At 41.1% G+C, this 9,953-nt stretch overlaps 1 protein-coding gene across 1 annotated transcript in view; it reads right to left on the bottom strand.

Annotated features, from left to right (window-relative positions):
* Positions 1–5,033: 5,033 nt before the first annotated feature.
* NEK2 (NIMA-related kinase 2) overlaps positions 5,034–9,953 on the bottom strand; it is a 36,983-nt gene continuing 32,063 nt past the window's right edge. Inside the window, exons 7-8 of the mRNA XM_006834028.1 lie at positions 7,566–7,691; positions 5,034–5,260 (exon numbers count right to left, since the gene is read on the bottom strand). Of these exons, the coding sequence (XP_006834091.1) occupies positions 5,034–5,260; positions 7,566–7,691 (353 nt within the window). The remainder of the gene's footprint in view (positions 5,261–7,565; positions 7,692–9,953) is intronic.

The raw sequence follows: 9,953 nt of genomic DNA, 5'->3' as shown, positions 1-9,953 counted from the left end.
TATTTTTTTATGCTTTCTGATTGCCCCAGGTAGATGTGATCATGACATAGGCTTCTCTTTTCACTCTTCTTCTTGAGAAATTTCAAGATGCCACTGTTGGTCGTTTTGACATAATTTAGGATTTAATTTTTGGCCTATTTCCTTTTATGTCTTCCTGTCCCAATCCACAATCCCCATTCAAGCTTTTTTCTAGTTATAAGCAGTTTAGGGCCGGCTGTGGCCATTTGGTTTTAAGTGGAAACTGTCTCTTTAAATTTCGAGATCTGTGCACATGTGTAGTAGAACCCTCCAAGGGTGGGGCTGGGTGTCCACTAGCTCAGGCACCCGTATAGTCACCAGATTGGAGGTGTGCAGACAGCAAGGGACCAATGAACAGCTACCAAAAGAAAAGAATGTCCACACCTTTATCTTTGTGGTTCTGTCGGGCGTCTGTGGCTACTCTGATCCTTCCCCTGCTTGGTCTCACCCAAAGTGACAGCTCCTGGAGCAGCTGAGTGTCTTGAACTAGAAAGCAATAGATTTCTTGTTTCTGCTACTAATTCCCCTAGCTGTAATCCTTCCAAACTTCTAAATATTCCTTAATATATGGTTCAGAATTCTGGGACCATCCCCTGAGCCGCTTGGTCCTGTATTCTGTGTTGTTGCTGACGGAGCTCCTTACTGCACTTCCACCCGATCCTCCATCTTTTTGTTCTCCTCAACTGTTTAATTTTAAAAGTAATTTTTCAAATGTATATGAGCTGGCTGTGCCTGGTTAAACTCATTGTTTAAATACTCTGTAGTGGTAAAGGTAAGTATGATGGTGGAGTCAAGTAAGACATCATAGAAAGAGATTCTGGAAGACATTATTTGGGAGGATATTCCTTGTTAAAGAGATGCCCTTCTCACCAACACATATAATAAGATGAAAACGTCTCTCCTCAGTTTCCCATCCTCTGGTTCACTTTCAAGTCCTGTCCTTTTGCTCCCTCCAGTTATGTTCAACATCCACTTTTCTTCACCTTCTTGTTCTCATTTCTGCAACCATATTACTTGAGTACCTGGGTGGTACAAATGGTTTACACACTTGGTTGGCTATCAGCTGAAAGGTTGGAAGTTTAAAATAAACCCAGATGCACTTCAGATGATCTGTTTCTGAAAACTCAGCCACAGAAAACTCCATGGAGCAGAGTGCTACTCTGATACACATGCAGTCACCATGAGTCAAAATTGGCTACCTCCTCACTTGTATGCCATTTCTCCTCTCCTTCCTCTCCTCACTCCCCTGCTTTCTTCTCCTCCACCTCAACCTTGACCTCCACTAACAGCTTCTTTCTGCTGCCTTCCTTTAAAATGCCCTAACCCATGCAACACATACACATATACTTCAACTCTTTCTGGCTTTATTCTGATTCTTCGTACTTATCACTAGCATGGAGGCCTGGGGTGGGTTAATGCATTGGAATTCAAGGTTAGTTTGAACTGACTTGAGGGCACTTAACATCACTGGCATACTTTTGAGTTTATTTGTTTATTGTCTTCCCCCATTGAAATAGGATCTCCATGAGGGCAGGAATTTCAGTGTTTCTAGGCTGCTCAATCTTCAGCACCTAAAACACCTACTTATAACTTATATTGTTATTAAGTGCAGTTGCCACAGTTCCCACTCATAGTGACCCTGTATAGGGTTTCCAAGGAGCAGCTAGTGGACTTGAACTTATCCTACAGTGCCACACCAGTAGGTGGTGGTTGTTAAGTGTTGTCAAATCAGTTCCAACTCACAGCGACCCTACATATTTTCTGAGCAGCAGCTGGTGAGTTTGAACTGAAGACCTTGAGGTTCAAACTGACTTTGTGGTCCAGTGCTTATCCTACAGCACCATACCAATAAATGTTTTCAAGATGAACGAAAGAATGAGTGGAAAATGTAGGTGGAGTCTGGAATGAAGAAAGCTAGAGAAACTATCCAGCATGCCACAGTTTTCCAAATGACAATGAAACTTAATCTGAAGAAAAGGCTGGTCCCATGGGAGTCCTCTGCAGTCACATCGGGCTCCACACTTGGGATTCACTGTTCTGTTGTTGCCATCTTGAAATTCTTAATAATTCTGTCTTTGAATTTGTTTTGTAAGTGAACTGATGGACACATGGAGGCTCATGCGTGGTCCTGCCATGTGCTCCAATGACCCCTGGTGCTTCAGCCCCACCCAGCCCTCCCTTCCTATCTCCCTGTCCTGTGACCACTGTCACCTTCTGCTCCCAGAAGGAACCTAGCTGGGGTCTAGAGGATGATCAGGCCCCAAAGCATCTCAGGGTATAACATGGCAGCAGCTTCCCCACACTCCCTCATCCCCCCCTCTCCCCCCCACTGGTAGCCTCATGGCATATCTGGTGAGCAGCCTGCTGGAAGCCATATCTTGGATGGATGGATGGATGGATGGATGGATGGATGGATGGATGGATGGTGGTTGTGCCATGGATTCGGTTCCAACTTATAGCGACCCTGCAAAGGTTTTCCGAAGCTGTAAATCTTTACGGGAGCAGAAAGTCTCGCTTTTCTCCCATGGAATGATTGGTAGTTTCAAACTGTTGACCTTGTGGTTAAGCAGCCTGACTTATAGCCACTGTACTACCAGAGTTCCTTCTTGGGTGGGGGTACTTAAAGATCCTTGGAAGTTGCTGATATGCCCTGCATTAGGAGGGCAGTGGGCCTCTGGGAAAAAGCCACTTGACTTGACTTCTTCATACCCACCCCTCTTCTGGCAGGGGTAAAGGGCAACTGAGCACACACCAGTGTCATGGATCCTGGGAGTCTATGAGGGTCAGAAAGTATCCCCATGCTTAGAAGCCCTTCCTTGCTGCTCTTGTTAGGTGCTGTGGAGTCAGTTCTGACTCATAGTGACCCTGGATGGCATTTCTAAGAAGTGGCTGGTGGAACCACTGACCTTGTGGTTTACAGTTCAGTTCTTATCCTACTATGCCACACCAAGACTCCAGCACGCCACTGTTGTTAAGTGTCATCAAGTCAATTCTGACTCATAGTGACTCTGTACAGGGTTTCTGGTGAGCGACAGGTGGGTTTGAACTGCCAACCTTATGGTGAACAGTCCAGTGCTTATCCTATAGCATCACACCAGGATTCCAGCACACACCAGGGATGGGGGGCTCTCTCCCCTCCTTCTATCTTCCAGAGTCTGACTTATATGTTTGCCTCTCTGGCCAACTTACGGCCCTTTCCCAGGACAAGCCACAAAATATAGATGGCAGCATTCCCGTGACTTTCCATACATATTCCATGCTCTGATATTTGCATTTTAAAATGGCAATGCACAAGATTAAGATGCAACTCATGCTAATAATTAAAATTTTCATATTCCTTTACTTAAAACATGAAACACACCACCACAAATAGAGCCCACCTGGACAAGGAGAAGGTATTAATCTATATTTAATGTTTGTTTTTCGTCCTGTTTTTAAACAAAGAGTCTCACATTTCATTTTGCACTGGGCCCTGCAAATGATGTAGCTGACCAGGGGTTATACTGAATGTCAATGTCAAAATGGTCCTATTAGAAGTAGTCGAATTTTTGATATATTAAAAAGGTGTGAGACTCCATTTCTGAATGTGTTTGGGTATCATCTTTGATAGAACTACATTACCAGCTGTGCAATAGTGATTGTGTGTCTAAAGGAGCGGTTTCCTCTTATTATTAACCCACAAGGAGCTCTGATGATGCTGGAGCTCTGATGATGCTGTACATGTGGTTGGCAGTTCAAACCCACCAGTGGGAGCAAGATGAGACTTTCTATTCTATTCTCTTACAGCCCTGGAAACCCTGTACAGGATTGCTATGAGTGCATTTTGAGGTTTAACTTGATTTTACTGCAGTAAACCCAAATGATTAGCATTGCCAGGAAAACTTCCCATGAAAAAATGTGATGGCTCAGCAAGAACTGTGAATTCCTATTAAAAATTAAACATCCATCAAATTTCAAGGTAAGTTTCCTTCAAAGATGGGAAAACAGTAAGTTGGAGCTTAGACCAGGTTTCTCCAGCGTGGCACTATTGACATTTTATGGTGGGGACTGTCCAGGAGGGTTAGCAGTGTTCCTGTTGTCTATCTACTAGAAGCCAGTGGCATCGTCCCCCGGTCATGACAATCAAGTATTTTCAGACATTGCCATCTGCCCACTGGGGGGTAAGAACACCCACCCCACCAGCCCCCATGAACAGCATGGTTTTAAGGAGATGGGGGACAGCCATTTCAGCTTAGCAGCAGACTCTCCCCAGTGCTTGTAAATCATACATACCCTCCCCCTACCAAGAGGTGGATCAAAGAGGCACAAGCACAGGAAATCAAAAGAACTCTTTTAATTTAGTGAGAAAGAGGTGGTTAACGTGACAGATGGCTCACATACTGTAAAGTAGAGTAAATTCGACATACACTGTTTAGAGTATAAAGGACAAAAAAAAAAAAAGACATCACAGTAATGGATTTTTCATGAAAGGTGATCAATATGTATTACAGAGCACTGGGGTATTTATACACCAGATGTCCAGATATTATGACCCATTTGAAACTAAGCTCAAAATTTTTAAAAACCTGACTTAAATTTTAAATCTAGACATGACAATTGTAGGCACACCACATCAAAACTGCTCAGTTAGGGCCACTCATGGGTTAATATTTTTTCCCTAACATTATTCCCACTCCCCAAGATTTAGAATGTGGCATCTTTTGTTTCTAGTAGTAATCAAACACAGGATTAAAAGTCCAGCCAACCAGCAAAGTAAAAAAATCATTTTTTCTAGAAAGTGTTCTTAGCTACTAGTTTAAAAAAAAAAAAAAAAAAAGAAACAAGGAAAAGTGTGGGCACTTTCTACAATTGTTGCTGAAGACCAGCAAAAACAGTTCCCAAATATCATGCTTACTGTACAAAAGGCATGGCTCATGGAACCAAGTATATTATAAAGCTACAGCAGTTGAATATCAATGTTTAAAGGCTTGGCAATGTTAAGGCAACGTTAAGTATCGCAGTGTCTCTCTGCTAGGCTAGCGCATGCCCAGGATCTGTCTGCTTTTGAGGTGATAATTCTTTTCAATATCCGACAGGGCTTGAGCACGCAGCTGAGCAGCATGGAGTCTTTTCTTCAGGTCTCTGCACTTGGACTTTGAGGTCAGCAGACTCTCAGAATTCTCGCTCCTCAAGACATTCTCTTTGCTTTCCCCACTGAAATGAACTTTCTTCTTAATCATCGCAGATGGAAGATCAAGGAGGTCTTTAGAAAGAGAAAGTGTTTTGAATGATCAGAACAGAGGTTCAACTTCTCACTTATACTTACCCCAAACACTCATTTACTCTTTCCTCAGAGCTCATTAGAAATCAATCATCCCTCAGTCCATAGCACTGAAAGAAAAAGCTTTGAATGCTCAAAAGCAAACAAGAAATATATATTTTTCTCTCCTAACAGTCAACTTGTGTTAAGGGTAAGTGCACTGGGGATTATGGGCCACAATATAAAACAGCTAGAAATCATGTTAATGATCCTTATTCCTGAAAAGAGTGCCTTTCTATCTAGAACACATTACTTCCAGAAAAACATAGTGGCAGGGGCTCCTTCTTAAAAGAGTCCCCACAGTTTGGGTTCAAGAACACTTAGCTCAAAGCAGCTTAATTGACTTGAAACTTGTTTCTCACAGAACCAAAATGAGCTTAGTGTACAAAAGGTAATGCCCAGGGAAATCAAGCTACTAGTATAGTGGAAAATGGGAGCTGAACTTTTTCAAGGTAAGTGGCAACAGTATTAGCTCCTGACAGAGCTAGACTGGAGGATTGCAAGCTTGAATATCAGTATTTTTCCTTTGCGTTCATTACAGGAAATATGTTCAAAGATCTACTGAGCTCATAATATGGCCCTGTTCTGAAAAATGGACTCCTGGTGTAGTGCTGTAGGATCAGCCCTGGACTGGGAACCCACAAGGTCGGCGGTTCAAGCTCCTCAAAAACCCTATACAAAGTCGCAATGGGTCAGAACCGAGTCAACAACAACAACATTCTAGAGGTAAGGATTTATGAGGGGGCAAGTAACAGTGAGGGAGGGAGCCAGAGGAGTGAACAGAGAGCCTCACACTAGGTGACTTTTGAGCAGTGACCTGGGACAGTGAAGAGGAAGTTAGCCTGCTACTCCTTGGGGGAAGAACACTCAAGGCTGAGAACCGGAAATGGTCTCAGGTAGGAGTGTGCAGCAGAGAACGTAGGAGTGTGCAGCAGAGAACCATCTCCTTCTGATTGGCCCCTGACTATGAAGGCCCACTTCAGACATTGATTCTGCTTCAAAGCAAAGCTGTTGATTGCTTATTAAGACCTTAACTCCACTACTTCAAATAAATCCATCTTTCATCACTACAGTCAGTTGGTATACTGTAATGAGTAAATTTAACATATACTATGAAATATAGCAAAAAAAGGAAAGGAAAGAATATAGATCTCATAGTGAACCTGCAAGCCAACAATATCTTACTAAGATAGTTTTATGAGAAAGAAAAGTATTTAGAAAATTAATTAGCAGTTCATGAAATAGACTAAGAATGATGTTAAAAATTAAGTCTCTAAAAGTATCATAGATGGCAATGTGGAGTCGAAGACAAGATGACACAAAAATCATAAAAATACTGAAATGGTAGTGATCAACTCAAAAAACCCACTGAGGTCAAGTTGATCCTGACTATTAACAACCCTACAGGACAGAGAAGAAGAGCTCCACAGCATTTCTGAGACTGTAGTTCTATAAATCTTTACAGAAGCATACAGCCTCATCTTTCTCCTGCAGAGTGGCTGGTACATAGTGATATTTTAATAGAAAAGAGGATATGTTAACAAAGATGTAGCCAAAGTTGTATGCAATTGCTTATACAATTTATATAATTTACTTCAATCACTAGTGTCATTTTTTCCCATCACTTGCTCACTACAAAGTTACTTGTTTTCAAAGTGCCATCAAATTGGGTCCAACGCATATTGACCCTGTGTAGGAGCAGCTGGTGAGTTTGAAGTGCCGACCTTGGCTTTGCAGTCTGGTGTATTAACCCATAGCGCTACACCAGGACTCCTCCAGGAGCTGTTGTTGTTATGTTGGGTGGAGTCGGTTCCGACTCATCCCGACCCTGTACACAGTTTCTGAGGCTGTAAATCTTTACAGGAGCAGAAAGCCTCATCTTGCTCCCATGTAACAGCTGGTAGTCCAGGAGCTGTAGCAGTATTAAAATGTTAGAGTGTCTGCTTGAAACATTAGTCCAAAGATGAAGAGTTCTGATAATATAACCCAAGAAAAGCTTGCAACGCATGGCATTTTAAAAATGTCAAATACTAGTTTCATCAGGTAAATAAAATCATGGCCTTGAGTCTATGATCCAAGTACAGAAATCATGGCTATAATAGAACTCTTGCACTGAAATGCATGGATTCAATGAAATCCACCTTAAAATGTGAGACTAATCAGAGAGCTCCCAGCTAACTCCAGGACAGCCCGAGGCTAGGCCCTTCCCTGTGGCCCTGCTCCCTGCTCGTTGAGTAGGCTCTCCTACCTGGGTTACTGGCCAGAGACAGGAGCCTCTGCTCCTTCAGCAGACTGTAATTCTTCAGCAGACTCTCCGCTTTCGCCAGTTTGCCCTCTGCAAGTCTCTCCCGAATACAGATCTCACGTTCTTTCTCTTTCAAAAGGAATGAAAAAAGAAGAAATGAACAAGTGGTTTTGGATGTAAACTAATCTACATTTGGGAACCTTACCTCTTTGTCTTATCTGGCCTCACCAGTGTGGTTCATCATTGTTTTGTGAAAGATTTCTTACTGTGGACTCTGGGCAGCCTGACCGTGCCAGGTCTGAATTTAGTGTTTGGATGCCTTGCTTCTGCTATCCTGTAAGGACTGGTTTATGCACAAGGACAGAGTTAGCTTCAACCTTTTGTCAAGGCAGTAACAAAAACTAAAGCCATCTCTGCTCTCCACTGAAAGCAGATAGCAGTTCATTATCAGGGCCTCACAGTACAAAATCTCCTTATTCTGGTTGAATGAAAGTGCCCAAACAGAAAAAAATAACCACAGCTCCATCAAGAGGTAGTTCTTTAGATTTGTAACAAAGGTTATTATGTCTTCATGACCCAAAATGCAGAAAACACTCAGATTTCAGGTGCTTTGTGAAATCACAAAACACTGAGGTAAGTTTTAAGAACAAGTTTTGTTTTGTTTACAGAATATTTTGACAAAAGAATGGGAATGAAAAGGTTTCCAGATAAGCTTGCTATATTATATCTCACAGTATAATATTTGTCATTAAAAAAGTGAAACATTAACCAATTCATTGGCCTCTTTTTAAAGACAAGTTTAAATATGGAAATTCTACATCCTAGTTTGAGGAGTAGCATCTCTCTATTCCTTTGGAGCAAAAGAGAATGAAGGAAATTGCAGACTCAAAGAAGAAACTAGTTCACAACACTAAGACAAGTGTAAGTCAAAAAGTACTGCTACAAAATCCTAGAAAACCTTTATTATACAAAAATATCGAAATGTGAAGCTATTGTTTTTCAATATCAGCCAAAACAAGGCCAATGGAACAGACCATCATATGCAAGTTCAGGCAGAAACTGAAGAAAATAAAAACAAGTTCAAAAAAGCCAAAATATGACCTGAACTTAAAGACCAGCTCAAAAACAGATTTGTTGCAGTAGACTAAACTAATGACCGTCAATGAAAAGTGGTGGAATATCATCAAGAACATCTTAGCAGGAAGACAGCAATATGTCATTAAAAAGACAGGAAAGAAAGATTAAAATGATTATCAGAAGAGACTCTGAAACTTGCTATTGAACATAAGGAAGCTAAAGGAAGAAATGAAGTAAAAGAGCTAAATGGAAAATTTCAGAGGGCAGCTTGAGAAGACAAAGTATAAAGAAATGTGCAAAGAACCAGAGTTAGAAAATCCAAAAGGGAAGAACATGCTCAGCATTTCTCAAGCTGAAAGAACTGAAGAGAAAAATCAAGCCTCGACTTGCAATATGGAAGGATTTTATGGAAAAAATACAGAATGACGCAGAAAGCATCAAGACAAGATGGAATGGATGCATAGCATCACTGTACCAAAAAGAAATAATTGATTTCAACCATTTCAAGAAGTAGCATATGATCAAGAACTAAAGGAAGAAGTCCAAGCCTCATTGAAGGCATTGGTGAAAAACAAGATTTCAGAAATTGACTGAATACAAATTGAAATCTTAAAACAAACTGAGTGTGCTCACTCATCTATGTCAAGAAATTTGGAAGACAGCTACCTGGCCAACCATTTGGAAGAGATCCATATTTGTGCTCATTCTAAAGAGAGGGGACCCAACAGAAAGTGGAAATCATTGAACAATATCATTAATATCTCATGCAAGTATTGCAAGTTTTGCTGAGGATAATTCGAAAACAGTTTCAATAGTATACCTACAGGGAACTGTCAGAAATTCAAGACAGATTCAGAAGAGGACATGAACTAGGGATAGCTTTGCTGTCATCAGATGGATCTTGGCTGAAAGCAGATAATACCAGAAAGATGTTTATTCGTGTTTTATTGACTATGAAAATGCTCTATATTCTGTAGATCATGAAAAATTATGGTTAATATTATGAAGAATAGGAATTTCAGAATACTTATTTGTGTGCATGAGGAACCTGTATATACACATTCAAACAGAACAAGGGGGATACTTTTGTACAACAGAACAAAACACTTTCTGGTCCTGTACCATCCTCACAATTGCTGTTGTGTTTAAGCACAAGAAGAAAGTAACTCCTAGAAAACCCTGCATAAGGTCGCCATGAGTAAGAGCCAAATCGACAGCACTTAACAACAGCACTATAATAAGGAGAGCACATAAAAAAGGGGAGGAAGGACTAGAACTTTGTAAGAATAAAGTTTCTATATGACACTGGAATTT

Source organism: Chrysochloris asiatica, unplaced genomic scaffold (genome assembly GCF_000296735.1).
Source record: "Chrysochloris asiatica unplaced genomic scaffold, ChrAsi1.0 scaffold00009, whole genome shotgun sequence".
Taxonomy (NCBI): Eukaryota; Metazoa; Chordata; class Mammalia; order Afrosoricida; family Chrysochloridae; genus Chrysochloris; species Chrysochloris asiatica.
The sequence above is the reverse complement of the archived record's forward strand: the minus strand, read 5'-3'. Positions and strand labels throughout refer to the sequence as shown.